At 34.7% G+C, this 17,859-nt stretch overlaps 1 protein-coding gene across 1 annotated transcript in view; it reads left to right on the top strand.

The window, feature by feature from the left end:
- Nucleotides 1-17,859, top strand: part of LOC122400512 (lachesin-like) — a 31,889-nt gene that overhangs the window by 8,330 nt on the left and 5,700 nt on the right. Inside the window, exons 2-4 of the mRNA XM_043402034.1 lie at nucleotides 9,105-9,220; nucleotides 10,733-10,918; nucleotides 16,089-16,275. Of these exons, the coding sequence (XP_043257969.1) occupies nucleotides 9,105-9,220; nucleotides 10,733-10,918; nucleotides 16,089-16,275 (489 nt within the window). The remainder of the gene's footprint in view (nucleotides 1-9,104; nucleotides 9,221-10,732; nucleotides 10,919-16,088; nucleotides 16,276-17,859) is intronic.

Raw genomic sequence — 17,859 nt, 5'->3', positions numbered from 1 at the left:
TTCTTGATCAAGGTTTCGTTAAAAAGTTATTAAAAGATTTCAAATCATTCTGAAAAAATTATTTTCGGTTACGGGGGTTAATTACAATCATTTTTGGTGAATAGACATACCTCTAAAATCCTACGCACTTTGGAGAAAAAAATTCCTTACCGAAAATGTAATGTCTGACCATACATACCATTTTTCCCTGAAATTTCATGTGTATGTTTAAAACATAACTTCTGAGCGGATTAGAGCATTTTAATGTTGCAAAATGCAAACAACGCGTATTTTGGTGAAGAATATGTAGATATTCCGAAAACCCCCGATAAGTTGTTGCTTAACCCCATAAAGTGAGAAAAACTCAGCGCTGAAATATTTCGGTGACATTAAAAAATTTCAAATCATTCTGGAAAAATTATTTTTGTTTGCAGGGGTCAATTATAATCATTTTTGGTCAATATACATACCCTCGAAATCCTACGGATTTGCGAGACAAAAATTCCTTACTGAAAATATAATGTGTAGCCAGAAATGTTTCCCCGAAAATAGGTATGTTTAAAAAATCATTACTTTGGGACGGATTGAAGGATTTTAATTATTCAAAAGTCAAACGATGCGTATTTTGGTGAAGACTATTTAGATGTTGTATGAATAATCAATTGTACGAATATGCTCTGTTTCTGGAATCTTTAAAAGTGAAACAGAAAATAAACATACTAGATACAAAAAGTGTAAACACCTTTAAGAAGATTGGCATGAATGAAAGTATATTTAAAAAAAAAAATGTCAAATACGCGTCGCGATGGTATCAGCGCGACCGTCTGATCGAATACACAGACAGTAAAGAAATGTACAAAGGCCAAAGAAAGAAGAAGGCCATCCGGAGTAGCAGCTCTCCGAGTCGGCAGATTATGCTAACAAGACAATCCCCACGGTACGCTAGAAGCACAACCGACTACCAGTTTATTTTATTTTTCTCGTTCAGTAAAGTTTTCTTCCTTCGTCTCCGTACTCCGGCCGCGGTTTCAGACTGCCAAAGACAAAACGCTTAACTGTATCCAAGATTGCTCTAGGGAAAAGGGAACAGAGAATGTAACTATCGCTTGTTCCGTCCGGTCAGCTCGGGGTTTTCCGTTCGTTTATGGTGCCAGATGCGGAACCTTGACTTTGTCGAAAAAGTCTTCGAACATTCCGCATCTGGCAAATTTCATCGTAAAGCATTCAAGCGCTTTAGCTTTTCGAAAGCGCAAAGCCCGAGTTGACCGACGAAGGGCTGCATTGTTCCGCGGATGGCACGGTCCTCTACAACGACCGTCGCAAACTCGTGGAACAATGCAGCCATAAAACGTCTGCAACGCACGTGTAGCTAGGCGTAATTCGGAGTCCCGTTTTTTCCTCGGCAAAATTAACGGGGCCTTCGACTTGGGGAGGAAACCTCGGTCACCCTCGTCCAGGGTGAGATGGGACTCTTCCTCCTCCACGATCGCGCGAGGGAGGAGTTTCCTGGCCAACGGGACAGGAAAATCGATCCTCCTCCCCAAGTCGATGGCCAATCGATAAACGGAAAAAGTCAACGCGAATCGGTTGACAAACCCCCGCAATCGCGTTTCGGAGGGGGTTCGAGCCGAGGAGGAAACGGGCTCCGGACACTTCGACACTCGTCGCTAAATGTTCGAAGACAACGGTCGAAATCTTCTTTAACTCGTCGCTAAATGTTCGAAGACAACGGTCGAAATCTTCTTTAACTCGTCGCTGAAATCTCAGACAAAAACGTTCCAAAATCTGCAGTTCCATCGTTTCGGGAACACTCGTCATTCGATCTTCGAAAAAATCGCAGCTTAGAAAGTTCAATCGTCTCGTGAACCATTCGTTGTTCGAAGATCATTTCGCGAAACCTCAGCTCAAGCGGTTCGTGAACAACAACTCGTAATTCGACATTAAAGAGAACAGCCGGATTTCGATTCGAAACAATCCGGCAATTCAACAGTCGCTCAAGATTAATTTGGCGAGCGACGGCTAGGAACCCGCGTACCACGAAGGTTAAGAGGGCCTTACAACCCCTCAGAGTTTAAAAGAAAACTCACGCGACTACCTGGCCAGTACCGCCGCGACGGTACGATTCATCGCTATATAGACGCATCAGAGAAAATTCAATGGTCATTTATTCCTTTCGAAGGATTGAAAATGGTGCAAGGTCCGAGTAAATTGTTTTAGCATAGCTTGCGATATGAGACGAGAAATACACCCCTTCAATTTTGTTCACTGTTTTGGTCGTGGTAACGGTTGCTTAATTAGTCAATTAGTTATACAAGTCTCGACACAAGCAATGCGTTTAAGCTGCCAATATACCAATGCAGGCAATGGCACTAGTGATGGGTCTAAGCGAATAACACATTTATAGACTTAAACCCATTACTAAAACAAAAACGTATCATTTCGATAAAGTCGAAATAATATATTTTTGTTTTAGCAAAAGGTATAATTCTATTACTAAATTGATGCATTATTTCAATAATGTGCAAGTGTCCATCAACATTGAAGATGGCGGATGGGAGGTCTTTATTATATCCATAAAATTGTTAAACAAGACTATTTTATGTGTAATTTTATTATCGTTCATTAATATCATAATACCTGATTCAATGACCTGATTGAACATCATAAACTTTGAAATTACGTAAAAGCCAAAGAAATTAATATTGAATCATTTTGTGATTTTTGTAGCAGTAAATGTATACTGTATTCATTTGTGAGTGTGGCCTACGCAAAGAAAAAGCATAAATTTTCTATCGACAATACTTCGTGCACTAATTTTCATTTACCGATTGAAGTACAGTGACGTGGATTGACGAGATTTAGGGTAAGAAAAACTGGCATTACGAGACTGGCTTGCATCTCAGCTCTAACTTCTATCTATTGGTGGGATTCCCCGTTTAAGCCAAAATCAATAGGCGCGTGCTCCGATCTGATAAGTATCCCGAAAAGGGATACTGCTTCCTTCTCCGTTGAAGATTCCTCGTGTATATGCTTGCAACCTGGTCTGTATGGACCAGAAACTCGAAAGGAAATCGTTCCCGTTCTCTCGTGAGAACGATTCAAAATTCTTGTTTTCGTTTCATCCACTATAGTGGAAAATACAACCACAACACTCTTCTATTTATAAAATTCAATTCACTGGGTTTACTTTGCACTTGTCATGTTTATAAAACTCAACTTCAATTTTTACATTATCAAGGATCAGACAACGCCTGAAGAGTTTTGGATTATCCTCAATGTTTGTTTAAATTATTATGTACAAGATCATTTTATTACATATTAAAAAATAAATAGCCAAATAGTGAGAAACAATTGTTGCATCGGGGATCAGACAATCAACATCTGAAAAGTTTTGTATTATCCTCAACATTTGTTTAAATGATTATGTAAATGATCATTGTATATTTTATACGTAGATTATTGTTTAAATATAATACATATGCAATAAAAATATAAAAATATATTCCCTCACCAAGACCTTTCCAATAGTGCAATAATAATAAAGAAAGAACGAAATGAAATCAGATTTTATTCCGTCTAAGCGTCACCACCTCGGCTTAGGCGACGGTCCTTAGACAGGGAGGTTAGAGAAATCGTTTCCTCCCGGAGCAAGGCTGTGTTTACATTGAAAAAAGAAAATACGAAAACGGCAATAGCAATCGAGAATAGGTATGAAACTGTGAAAGTGAATGAAAAATCGATAAAGCGAGCAGGGAACAGTGAGATCGAGTGAGAAATGGTCAAAGCGAGTAGAAAACAATGAGGACGTTTGCGATACGATTACACTCGATCGTCCGTGACACTTTCTGTACTCTTCGACAGTTACAGTTCATGAGAAAAAGATAGCACACGCCTTATCTTCAAATTAATTTTATGCGTTTCGTTAATATTCCATGAAACATGAAAGCTGTTTCTGGTAAAAAATAAAAATTTTATCAATATTAAACACTCTTTGTCAAATTTATTGTTAGTGAATATAAAAAATTATTTTTTGTAGTTCTTTCTTTGCATCGAAGTACTATTATTAACCTTTTTTGTAAGGATTTATATGAAGACTTGATTTTGCACGTATTATATTTTCTACATATTGAAATTATTTATTAGTTCTGAATTGTGTTAAAAACAGGTAGATTTTAGAGAAGTACGTTTCTATAGGGTACTTTTCTATCGTTGGTTAATATTAGATAACTAACATTTATAGACTTTATTTCGGTATTTTCATTATATCCACTTCCATGCCACGCCGTAATGTGTCCACCACCTATTTGTTGACGGTTCAATCATTTTTCCAATTGTCGTGCACGTCAATAATAATTCCAATCTGAACCGTACAGATGAAATTCTTTTTCATCCATAAAAATGACACTTTTCCGATTTTTCTGCCACCGAATATGTTGGATTACAAAACTCAAACGATCCTATTTATATCAAGTGTTTAATGGTGATTTCTTCCGTCGTAAATATATACATTCTTTAAACATTTTTAACATTTAATTGTACACTAATTAATCCCGTAACTCACTTTACTGTTGTAAATAAATTTTTCCCACCATTCTTTTGTCAATAAATTCGACGCTTTGCTTTATTCTTTTCTATACATTTTTAACATACTGTTTCGCTACTTCCATTTACGATGTTTTCTTTTTAGTGCAAAAAACAAAAATATTATATTAAATTAAAATATTCTTTGGCGTCCGTTTCACTTTGTAACATTACTAACGACATTGACGTAATAATGTAATAGCCAGGAAAACATCAACCCTGACCTAACCCAGACACAAAAAAATCGAAAAATTTGCAAATTCAATTACCTCGACAACAAAGCCTTCAACGAAAAAATGTTACTCTTCGTTTTCAATTTGTTTTTCAAGCACAATAGAATTCAAATTGTATCACTGACGTTGTGACACCCTGTATAAAGAATGTTAGAAACAGCGATGGTCCAACATTTTGAACCATTCATATCGACCAAACAATCGAGTGTGTTCGTTCGTGTAATTCGCAACAAAAGTATTTCGAATACTTCGCGTGGCCTCTGGCGAGAATCTTTATTTAGAGAAGAGATTGGACCGATGATGTTGCGAGAGTTTCCTGCGCGTGATGTAACTTCCGTTGTCCGTACTTTGTCTTTCCCGACTGCTGAGACAACCTTTGCTGTCTAGTACTGGAATCCCCGGAATTTTCCAAGTTAGCACGGAGCTCCCGTGATCAGAAAATCCGGATAGATATTTGACCCGTCTGCCAGTACAGAAAAGTCGATATAATTCCGTTGGTTATTGCTAGCTGAAAACGATCTCGACTTTTCCTAAAGAGTCTGCCTGTCAATTTCAATGGCAATTACGATTCGTGATTTATCGGCTGTTTGAAATGTGATTCAAATTTAGCCCAAATTTTTCTATTCCTCGACTGAAACTTATATAAGAGACTTTTTCAATAGATGATGAAAATGGCCGAGCGCTAAAAAATTAATTCTGAATTGTAATTAAAAGAAGTGAGTTGGTATTTTTTGATTGTAATCGTAACTTTTTTGCCACAGAATTAAATTAATTGCAATTTTTTTAAATTCCTTAAAGTAAATATTAACGATTAATTGTATATTAACGTAAAAATGCTAAATAAATAAAATTGTGCGTAATATTTCGTGGTCCTTTTGTAGGAACTTATGAAAATAATTCTTAAACTGGTTTGCGAATCACTGGAAATATCGGTATTCCCAATACAAACCCTGAGACTGTAAGATTCTTTGTAAGAGTTCAGGAAATATGTGAATTTTTCCCGACATCGGTGAAGCGTTGGAAAATTCTTAAGAAATATATTTCTTCTTCGACATTAAAACTTCCTGCAGAAACTCGATGGTAAAGACACATTAAATTCGAGAAATACACGATTCGTTGTATGAAATATGCGACATAATTTTTTAAATCAAATTAATCCTACAAATAAAATGAAAGTTGATATCGCCTTTGAAGCCTACGAAACATTTTAAGTAATTTCTTATCAATTCGCGCACTAATTATAACTTCGAGCTATTGCTTCGAACTACTTGACAACTTTACCAAGATCTGAAAGGAGAAGCTGAGTTCCAAACAGCAGCTCAACTTTGTCGGAGAAAGAAGAGTATGCAATTTCAGTACGAACACGCAGATGAATCTTTGCAATCGCTAAAATCTCAAGTGAATTTTTTCTATGGATTTCTAGACATTATGATAACTTCACTAAATATGTAATAACCGGTTCACATTAATGTCACACTAATGATATACAAATTTATCCTTTGAATAAAAAGAGCCTTAAGAACTTAATTGTTCAATGAACCCTTCGAATACGTTTAATAGGTTAAGTGCCATGCCACCCATAAACAGGGGTTCGGCCACCCCTGTGAAAAATTTCAATGGGAGATTCGAGAGGCCAAAATAAGACGAAAATCAAGAATATCAATTTCCTGATTAAGGCCTCGTCAAAAAGTTATTAAAATATTAACTTAAAAACTTTCAAATCATTCTGGAACAATTATTTTCGGTTACGGGGGTTAATTACAATCATTTTTGGTGAATAGACATACCTCTAAAATCTTACGCACTTTCGAAAAAAAATTCTTTACCGAAAATGTAATGTCTGACCATACATACCATTTTTTCCTAAAATTTCATGTGTATGTTTAAAACATGACTTCTGAACGGATTGGAGCATTTTAATGTTTCAAAATGCAAACAACGCGTATTTTGGTGAAGAATATGTAGATATTTCAAGAATCTTGGATAAGTTGTTGCTTAACCACGTAAAGTGAGAAAAACCCTGCGCTGAAATTTTTCGCCGAAAAAAAAATTTCAAATCGTTCTGGAAAAATTATTTTTGGTTGCAGGGATCAATTACAACCATTTGTAGTCAATATACATATCCTCGAAACCCTACGCACTTTCGAGAAAAAAATTCCTTACCGAAAATATAATTTCAGGTCAGAAATGTCACTCCAAAATGTCATGCGTATCTTTAAAATGTCATAACTTCTGAACGGATTGAAGGATTTTAATATTTCGAAAGGCCAATAATGCGTATTTTAGTGAAGAATATGTAGAAATTCTAATAATATTGAAAAAGTTGTTCCTTGACCACGTAAAGTAAGAAAAACCACATAAAAATAGTCCAATATTCAAACAGCCATAACTCCTACAATAATGAATATAAATTCAATGAAACTTTTTTCTGGAGTAGAGCTCATGGATACCTACACAAAAATATTAGACAACTTTTCTGTAGGGCGTCAAACAAAATTATTAAAAATGAAAAACGAATTTTTAAGAAAAATCAACAGAGGTGCCTTAATTTTTCAGGGAAAATGAAAGGTTTCTAATCGTTCTGGAAAAATGATTTTCGATTGCGGGGGTCAATTACAATCATTTTTGGTGAATAGACATACCCCCGAAACTCTACCCACTTTCTAGAAAAAAATTCAGTACGGGCGGAACTTTAAACGTTAATAACTTTGTAACCAAGCCTCCATCAACAAATTAGTTCTCTTGATTTTCGTCTTATTTTGGACTCTAGAATCTTGCATTAAAATTTTTCCCAAGGATGGCCGAACACCCTATATGTATAAATGACAAAATATTTTATTAAACTAAGATATTTACTTAACTGTTTCTTCGAACTCCTTGTGACAAAAAAAAAGTTTTAAAATTTGTAATAATAAATATATACGTACAATTCTCTAGATTCATATGTTTTTTAAAAATACATTTCATTTAAATGTATTAGTTACGTAGTGAATCTATTCGAGTTCTTCGTGTTAGGACGATGGATCTGTTCCAAATAAACAATCGAAATCACACCCACATTTAGTGTTGTATTTACAGACAGAAATATACATCAATTGAACCGAAGAACGAGTATGGTTCACGCAGAAAGAAACGCGTAATTGGTCCGCGCGTGACCAATAGAAGCACACCGCCAAGACCGCGAGTTTTAAACTGTGTAACGGTTCGTACATTCGAAAGACGAAGCGTGGTCACAGAAAAATAGGTTAGTTAATGAAAATGAAAAGGAGGATCACTAAAGCAAAGACAAAAGTCATTCTTTCGATAGATTCCATTGATTACACTTACATGCAGAATCTACAAAGAACTTTTGATGATTTGTAATTAATGGAAACGGCTTCTGCAAAACATAATTACGATTGATTTAGATAACTGCGATATGGAAGATTACGTTAACAGACATCGATTGAGAATTGGTGCAGCCAATAATTACAGCGATAAAAAGGAAAATATTACGGGAATCGAGGATAAGCCACAAACTAAAGTCTCGAAACCTAATTTTTACAGAGGTGAAAACAAAAACAGAGCGATCGTAAAATTCTGGCATGAAAAGGGGATTTGAAAGTCTGGATTACGCGTACAAGACTTGAGAATTTTCCATTTATCGCCTTTCTTGCATGAACGCGTACAAGAATTCGATACGGGAATATGGGTGAATTGGCAGAGCTCCTTTTCTTCCTCCTTCCCATTTTTATCTCTGTCTCTTCCACAATGAATCTATAGAGGGGAGTGGTGGGTGGAATCCTGTTCCATAGGAAACTTGAATATCTAATCGACAGTGCTGCTTATTCATGCATGTATATATATATATAAAGGGAAAATCGTCGATTCGGGGATGCATTTCACCAAGTATTCGTTACTAATTTCTACTGGAATTTCGTATTAACAGGACCCGTGGTAACGTTGATCGAAAAATCACTGAAAATATTTCTCTCATTTAGCACGTTTCAACATACCCAACGATTATATAGGATGATCTCAGGATATAGCTAACAACCTTTTCTAAGTCTATAATAGAAATTTCTATAAGACATAATTGACTGCCAAAAGTCTATTTCAATAAACGATTTAAAAACAACAAAAAGTTAAACGATTCAAATTGATCAATATTTTTCTAGACACCCCTATACAAACAAAACGTAAACAAAATTAATCATTTTTGGATTCCATCGAATATGTTCATTATCGTCCTGAAATAAATAGTCCCCTTCTACCGATCCATTGAGTGTAATAAAATACAATAACTAGTTTTTCAATCTACCTTTGTTTTAGGTCAAATAACTCCGGAAATCTTTCCAGAGTTCTTAGCTCCCTTGGAGAATCATACGGTAATTCAGGGTCGTGACGTTTCCTTTACCTGTGTCGTTAATCATCTGCAACAATACAAGGTAAATTTAAAAATAATCACAAGCCTGCAAAGTGTCCAATAAAATGTTACATCTATTAGAGTTACCAATGCTGCAACAACTTCTATACTAGTTTAACTTTCTCTGACAAATTAGTCGGAACTGTACACCTGGTAAGACTCTCGCTGACTATGGTAAAGCGATTAGATAGCAGAGTTGTAAACTGCGTAACCGCTTGAATTTCGTCTGCGTTTACACTTGTAATGTAATTACGAATTCGTACAGTTTCCTGCTGCACTGCTAGGTATGCGAATCGTACGAGGTGTTCAAGTTTATGAGCTTTTCAGATCGATGTTGGAATCCATACGAGAAACGTGTCATTAGACATAGCAGCTACAGCATCAATTGTGCTTTCAAATAGAATCGAAGAAACACGCGAATACGAATTTGTCATTAATTTATGCTTCGGAATTTTACGTCAGATCTCCGCTTCAGATTCTATTCCATAGAAAATTTTCAATTTTTATACGTTACTGTTAAAATAATGCGCCATATTTGAAATTATATTAAGAGCCGATATTTGACTAAACATTTTTGTTTCATAACTATGAAAATAGCAGAGTATTTTTGATAAACAATTTTCTAGGCATAGAAGTAATTTGTATTTGGCGGTAAACGCGCAGAGCTGTCTAGCAGGAAATTACTAATTCAAGGCAGCGGTTGATGTTGAATGAACGTGCTAAAATGTATAATTAGTAGAATATAGTAGAAAATTAAAGGAAAACAGTACAGAGTGCAACTATTCATCCCCTAAATATTAAAGAATACAACATAAATTAATATTGTCTTGAGAATGAGATAGAATTAAATAATTTATTCCAAACGCTATCGTTTCCTCACTATTTTGCCAGAAAGTGCGTTCGAGTTGCTGGTAGATGGTCAGACAAAAGTCTTCTAAAGTGCAAAAGGATTAATAATGTACGCATTTTCTAAATTTTTAAAAAATATATCAAGGTTATCCTTCCATCTTTTTTATATTACCAACATCTTGCGTTTATTTCTTGCACATAAATGTATAGCAAACTCGTCAATATATGTTGACAACCGTGTAGCCCACCACACAACTGATCGAGCACCCTACAAAGCAAACATCCCTTGCAGCAGAGAATGCACGTAAAACATACCTTATGTGACGCTCGCTTAACATAGATTGATGCAAGAAACGAAGTATCAATGTATAAGCAATTTAAGTTTTTCCGTATCCATAAAGTTCTCGCAGGTGCAAACTTTAACTGACTATTTTTCGAAAATCAAGTCGTATATTGCAAAATGGAATTATAAAAATTACTATTTTTAAACATTATATATGAAGAACATATTTTATAGAAAAATATTTAGAGGAAAATAAATAAGTAAAGGCCATTTTATTTACACTTTCACCGGTATGAATTATTTAGAACTATACATTTTGATACCTATGATAATTTCGTTATAAGGTTTCTGTATAATGAAATATAAATATAATTATAAGGGCTTTTAAAACTCTTTTCTCAGGTGGCCTGGATAAAGTCAGATTCACGAGCAATCCTAGCAATACACACGCACCTAGTAACACATAATCCACGACTCTCGGTCACGCATAATGGTCACAACACGTGGATGTTGCACGTGTCGAACGTTCAAAAGAACGATTCAGGGGCCTACATGTGCCAAGTGAACACAAATCCTATGAGAAGTCAGGTAAGCATAAATTTCTTTCACCCCAATAGTAATATTTCGACATAATAGTAATCATTTATTGTTTGTTGTTGTACGATAATACACGGTACAATTAGTTATTAACAATTTCAGGGTCGTTTTTGTAACGTTGGTTGCCACAGTGTAAAAATAATATCGCTGCCTTTATTAATATAATATTATTTAATTAAGAATTTGATATTTACATACATAGATAATTTTAAATAGTTACCAACTAAACAAAATTGTTTTTGAATTTCTTTTCATAAAATAAAACAGTATTTAAACTGTATATAGATTTTATATTAATTAAACAATAAAATTCCTATCGATAAACATTACGTAGGTCCTTTAGAGTCGTTTTTATAAACAAAAAGAATCATGTCTACAAAGTACAGAACTCAACCTGAAAAATTTTGAACCTACTGGGATTTGCTCTTGCCTTGTTAAGCATAAAAAAAATTTCAATGATTAAAAAATAGGTACTTGGAGCATGGAAGGGGGTGGGTGGTGCAATTACTCCTTTGCATTCTAGATATGCCACTAAATCTCTCTATAACCCGCTTATTCTTTGAAGAGTAATCTGAACCCATGAAATTAAAATTGAATTAAAAAATCGCCGTGTCTTAGGAGATAGATTTACGTAATTATTATGAGATAGGACATCACCGATTATTTGTAATGGCTAATAGATTCAAAAGAAGTTTGGTGTTTATAGTAGTATAGAAATTTATTTACGAATAACGAATAGAAAATTCTAGACTTCGCTTGAATGTCGATTTAAAAAATCCGGCATTAAACTATAATTTGCAAATTAATTTACAGTACGAAACGGGAATAAAAATTAAATTGCAAATTACTCTAGAATTAGCCCAACTCTACTATTTTAAGAAAGGGTATAGCCGAATAAGGGGGTCAAATGTGCCCCCAAACCGAATGGAACGAGCCACGGGTCATTCGATAGCAAAAAAAAAAAATAACCCCTGTGTGCAAATTTTTAACTTGAAATCTCGACCGTGGGGGTAGTAATGGGGTGAAAACGAAAATCATGTTTTTGAATTATTTCTCTTGACCTATTGAGTAAAAAAATGTAAAAAAATTCAGAGACATTTCGGGTACCGGGGCACATACTTTGGGAGATTTTCAGATTTTTTGATTGAAGAACCAGGTAGTGAAAAATAAAAAACAGCAAAAAATGCCGAAAAATGCCGATTACGTATTGAAGGAGGCCCGGAACTACTTTTATACTTTTACAGTAAACAGGTATTACTATTACTATTACTCTCAATTTTTTTCAGATTTTTCATTTTGGTGCGCCGCAGTGAAAAAAAATAAAAACCGAGTTTTTCCTCGTTTTCTGCGTATTAGAGTAACTTACACGTTGAATTTTTATGCATCCTTCAATATATAAGTGTTTTGTAGACTGTTTAATGTTTCTACACTAAGCAGAATTACATAACAATTGAAACAAATAAAATAAAGCCAACCATTGGGTCTATATATCCTAAAAAATCAACGATATTTTCAACGGCGTCGATGGCGCAGCGTTAGAGTGTCCGACTGGTGAACCGCTGGAAGTTTTTTACCGTAGGTTCGAGTCTCTCTTCTGGACTTAGTATTTTTTTTTCTTCATTATTTTTTTTTTCAAATTCTAACTATATAACAATGCTTTATATTTATTTATAAATGTTCTGATAGCATTTTACAAATATTTTAACCTGAAATATGTATAAATATAGTCTTGAAGTGTTTTTTGCGTTTTTATTTTTTTTGTCAACCACGATTATTGTTTAACATCTCTTACACTGAAATTAATGTGAAATGTTAGTTTTCAAATCTCTTACCTTTGACTATTGTGAATGGATGGGAGCAGAAGATTGTATATTGGCTTACTATTACTTCTTCTCGCCCTTCGATCAAGCAGATCTTTCCTTCTCGTTCTCTTTCTTTGATAAATATGAATGTTTGCTGCGGCTTTAGTATCTAACGTAGACATGTAAGGGCCATTCCACGCCAAATCTATTAACCCACTCTCTGCCAATGATACTTTTTTCTAATAAACCCATTTTTAAGTACCAGTTTGATCGTTTCATGCTTATTTTTGAATGAAGTATCATTGCTCGATGGAAACCACGGGGAAAAATGATTAATTGTCCTACCTGCGTTACGAAGGAAATAAAGGTTCGTTGGGTGAGGGCCCAGACCGTTCAGGTCAATGGGTGATTGTCGCGTTCGGGTTTCACAATGTATTTTTTAATTACTCAGTTCAAGCTACTGTATGCGATGGGATTTATACATAATTACTTGGCATGGTCCGTAGAGGTTGGTCCTACAAGTGTTTTCATTATCTTTAAAACCAGCAGTAAGGAAAGGATAATAACCCTTACATGTCTACGTTCGATACTAAAGCCGCAGCAAACATTCATATTTATCAAAGAAAGAGAACGAGAAGGAAAGATCTGCTTGATCGAAGGGCGAGAAGAAGTAATAGTAAGCCAATATACAATCTTCTGCTCCCATCCATTCACAATAGTCAAAGGTAAGAGATTTGAAAACTAACATTTCACATTAATTTCAGTGTAAGAGATGTTAAACAATAATCGTGGTTGACAAAAAAAATAAAAACGCAAAAAACACTTCAAGACTATATTTATACATATTTCAGGTTAAAATATTTGTAAAATGCTATCAGAACATTTATAAATAAATATAAAGCATTGTTATATAGTTAGAATTTGAAAAAAAAAATACTAAGTCCAGAAGAGAGACTCGAACCTACGGTAAAAAACTTCCAGCGGTTCACCAGTCGGACACTCTAACGCTGCGCCATCGACGCCGTTGAAAATATCGTTGATTTTTTAGGATATATAGACCCAATGGTTGGCTTTATTTTATTTGTTTCAATTGTTATGTAATTCTGCTTAGTGTAGAAACATTAAACAGTCTACAAAACACTTATATATTGAAGGATGCATAAAAATTCAACGTGTAAGTTACTCTAATACGCAGAAAACGAGGAAAAACTCGGTTTTTATTTTTTTTCACTGCGGCGCACCAAAATGAAAAATCTGAAAAAAATTGAGAGTAATAGTAATAGTAATACCTGTTTACTGTAAAAGTATAAAAGTAGTTCCGGGCCTCCTTCAATACGTAATCGGCATTTTTCGGCATTTTTTGCTGTTTTTTATTTTTCACTACCTGGTTCTTCAATCAAAAAATCTGAAAATCTCCCAAAGTATGTGCCCCGGTACCCGAAATGTCTCTGAATTTTTTTACATTTTTTTACTCAATAGGTCAAGAGAAATAATTCAAAAACATGATTTTCGTTTTCACCCCATTACTACCCCCACGGTCGAGATTTCAAGTTAAAAATTTGCACACAGGGGTTATTTTTTTTTTGCTATCGAATGACCCGTGGCTCGTTCCATTCGGTTTGGGGGCACATTTGACCCCCTTATTCGGCTATACAATTTGATTTGTAATCTTTGAATCTTCGGTAAACTTGTTTTCATAAAATCCACCAGACTTGAACGCTATACACAAGGATAGATGCAGGTTTTATGTAGTTGGACTCTTTGACAGCTTGCTATTACGTCTTACAAAGGGCTCTAAGTGCTCCCTTTTAACGCGTTTGCATGATCAGAGTTTACGTCAAAGATATAATATCGATGTATACCGAACAATGATTAATTATTGCTGTCTAGGAGAAAGTTATTAAAAAGGACAACTTCGCATATATCTATATTTTAAAGAAGAACATTCAAAGAAAATACAACAGACAAGTTTTTTCCACAACTTTTGAATAAATGCAATAAAATTCTATGCAAATGTCAGAGTTTTTATTTTTGTGAAACTGTAACAAAATAGACTGTCTCATAATTATGTTGTATTATATTATATTTTTATATACATATATAAAATATACAGGGTGTTCGGCCACCCCTGGGAAAAATTTTAATGGGTGATTCTAGAGGCCACAATAAGACGAAAATCAAGAATACCGATTTGTTGATGGAGTCTTTGTTAAAAAGTTATTAACGTTTAAAGTTCCGCCCGTTCTGAATTTTTTTCTCGAAAATGCGCAAGATTTCGGGGGTATGTCCATTCACCAAAAATGATTGTAATTGACCCCCACAACCGAAAATAATTTTTCCAAAACGATTTGAAATATTTTTTTCCATCGAAAAATTTCACACCTTCTCGAATTTTTTTCTAGAAAGTGGGTAGGAATTCGGGTGTATGTCTATTCACCAAAAATAATTGTAATTGACCCCCGCAACCGAAAATAATTTTTCCAGAACGATTTGTCTTATATTTTTAGATGGCTTTGAGATAATTTATAAAAATCAGGTGCTTCGGTTCTATTTCATAGACGGTTATTATTGCATGTTACTGTCTTATTCGCGTGCACACCGATTATTAAAATGGGTCGTCTGTATTATACATGGCACATGAACTTACACTAGCAAAAATAATTTTCCGCTCTAGAACGAAACACCCGAGACCCTTTGCACTTTCCGGAGAGTCCTTACGTAATGCAGTTTCTACACAGTTACTGTACATAATTAGTTTGAGCCGAAAGTACTTCGCACATCTACCATCCTCGTGAAATGGAATTTAAGAAAGGTTAATCGACAGACGCATACTAAACTTCTAATTTGTTCTGCTGAACTGTACAAAAAGACTTTGAAACGGAATTATTGAAACCATCATTCCAGTACAGAAATACATAGAAACGTAGACTTTGAAGAAATCGAAAAATATTTTAACGGCAAGAATTTTTAAATTTTTAAATTTAAAAAAGAAAATCCTTCTCTCAAATTTCAATGTGAGATGGCTTAACAAGGATAGTACAAGACCTTCGTGTCCCTGATTTTGTCGAAACTCTGAACACTAGTTACAAAAATGTACCCATGTATATGGTTAGATAAATTTTTACTAACATGAACAAAATATTGTTATGAACACAGAAAAACTTATTTGCAACTTGTTTCTATTTTCGTTGCACCAAACATAGTTGGATAATCTATAAAAAAAAGGCAGATAATTTTTAAACCGATTTTGTCAATGTTGCGAGAATGTGAAGGGGTTAATTCACTGTTAAAAATTGTTTACATAGTACTGTTATTGTATTTACTGATTTCAAAATATATTATAACTTTTATGTTTTCAGAAAGGATACATGGACGTGGTGATACCCCCAGACATCATGGATGATGAATCTGCTGAGGGTATGGTAGCGCAAGAAGGCGGTAACATAAGATTAAGGTGCGTCGCGACCGGTTCACCAAAACCCACAGTCACGTGGAGACGAGAAGACGGCCGGAATATTATTCTCAGGGAAGATGGACAGAAACAATGTAAGAATTCAGCTTCTAAATTTGAATTTAATTCTAAATTTTTGTTAGAAATATAAAAAAAGCAATAAAATAGTCACTTCCATTTGCAACAACTTATCTGGCTGAAAGTGGACATCCAACACTGGCCGTTACAAAAAAATAAATTCAGAAAATGGCGTTAACTAATTCTATCGAAAAATCAATAAATTAATTGAAAATAAACAACAACAACGAAGTTATTAGATATTATCACGTATTATTTTGTTCATAGTTTATGTGACAGTTTTTGATAAATATAATTCAAACTACTTTAGTGATTTTTATAATTCTCAACCAGCTTGTCTTATATAAATTGTCTGAAAGTCTCATATTTTTCCATAGTTAAATTTAAATAATACAAAATGGCATTACAGCATTTGTTACAAATCGAAATGTACTGAATATTACTTCTCATATACATATGTATACTTTTGTTTATTTACTTAATATGCAACGACTACACTCGGTCAGCTTCTTAGAAACAAGGAATCTTTAATATGAATTACAACTATAACGCGTACCGATAAATATTACGATTATACGTACAAATTCTGTCTGTTCCACAATTAGGGAAGGAGAAAGACGGAAAACAAGACAAATTATTTGGAAGTTTGAAGGGAAAAGGATCTCGTGGAGTTAAGAAAGGATTCGCGTAGCTTAATGGTGTGAATAAAGATGTCTGGTGGTAACCCTTCGCTCCGCCCCAGCAATATTTCTTCTGCATCGTTAAACGGCCTTACGTTTAAAGAGAGTTAATTAAAATCATAAGCCATAAAATACGAGTTTACTTTAGAGACTGGGCTCGCGTCTGATAATTTCGTTGATATTCCCGTTATGCCAGCCGCCTTGGTGAGCCGCGAGTTGAAATATCGCTCTGGAAAGTATCGCGCAACGCGTCAATGGAGAATAATCGATTGTCTCGTGGCTCATTGTCGTTAATTAATTACCTTGTGGACGGCGATTTACGTCCCAATGTGTGCACGGAACATTTTACGGTCGCGTTTTATTACCGAATAAGTGTCCTGCGCATTGATATCATGTGGATATTAAGTTTCCTATATCAAACCCACTGCTATATTATACATTCGATTTCCGCTGTCAAACTCAATTGCAATGTTCTCTATTCGTATGTATTCCCACATCGTTCATTCCATTTTTATTACAACATTCACTATTTTCACAAAAGAGAATAATTCTTAAAGTGTGAGTAAATCAATGGAAAAGGGACTGGATCACCAAAAACAGACATTATTTACTAAATGTTTTGAAATATTAGTCAAGTGTTACGAGGAATCTACTAAGATGTGCGATGTGACTTGTCTGAGATGTCCAGCGAATCTGTCACAGACTTTTTTTTTTTTTTTTTTTTTTGTTATTATTCCTGTTTAGCTGCAGTACCTGGGGCAGGGGACCCTTTAACCTGCATTTAGGATAATTATTAGTGACTGGTATATATTTATGTAATGTGGGGTTATGTATTTCATGCGTTCAGGCTCGAGGGATTGGGGGTCCGCTATTTATACGGGCGCGCCTCTGGTTCCCTCCGACAGAGTGCGTAGGCATCGT

Source organism: Colletes gigas, unplaced genomic scaffold (genome assembly GCF_013123115.1).
Source record: "Colletes gigas isolate AHSC1104 unplaced genomic scaffold, ASM1312311v1 Colletes_gigas_Sc00018, whole genome shotgun sequence".
In the NCBI taxonomy this organism is placed as follows: Eukaryota; Metazoa; Arthropoda; class Insecta; order Hymenoptera; family Colletidae; genus Colletes; species Colletes gigas.
The sequence above is the reverse complement of the archived record's forward strand: the minus strand, read 5'-3'. Positions and strand labels throughout refer to the sequence as shown.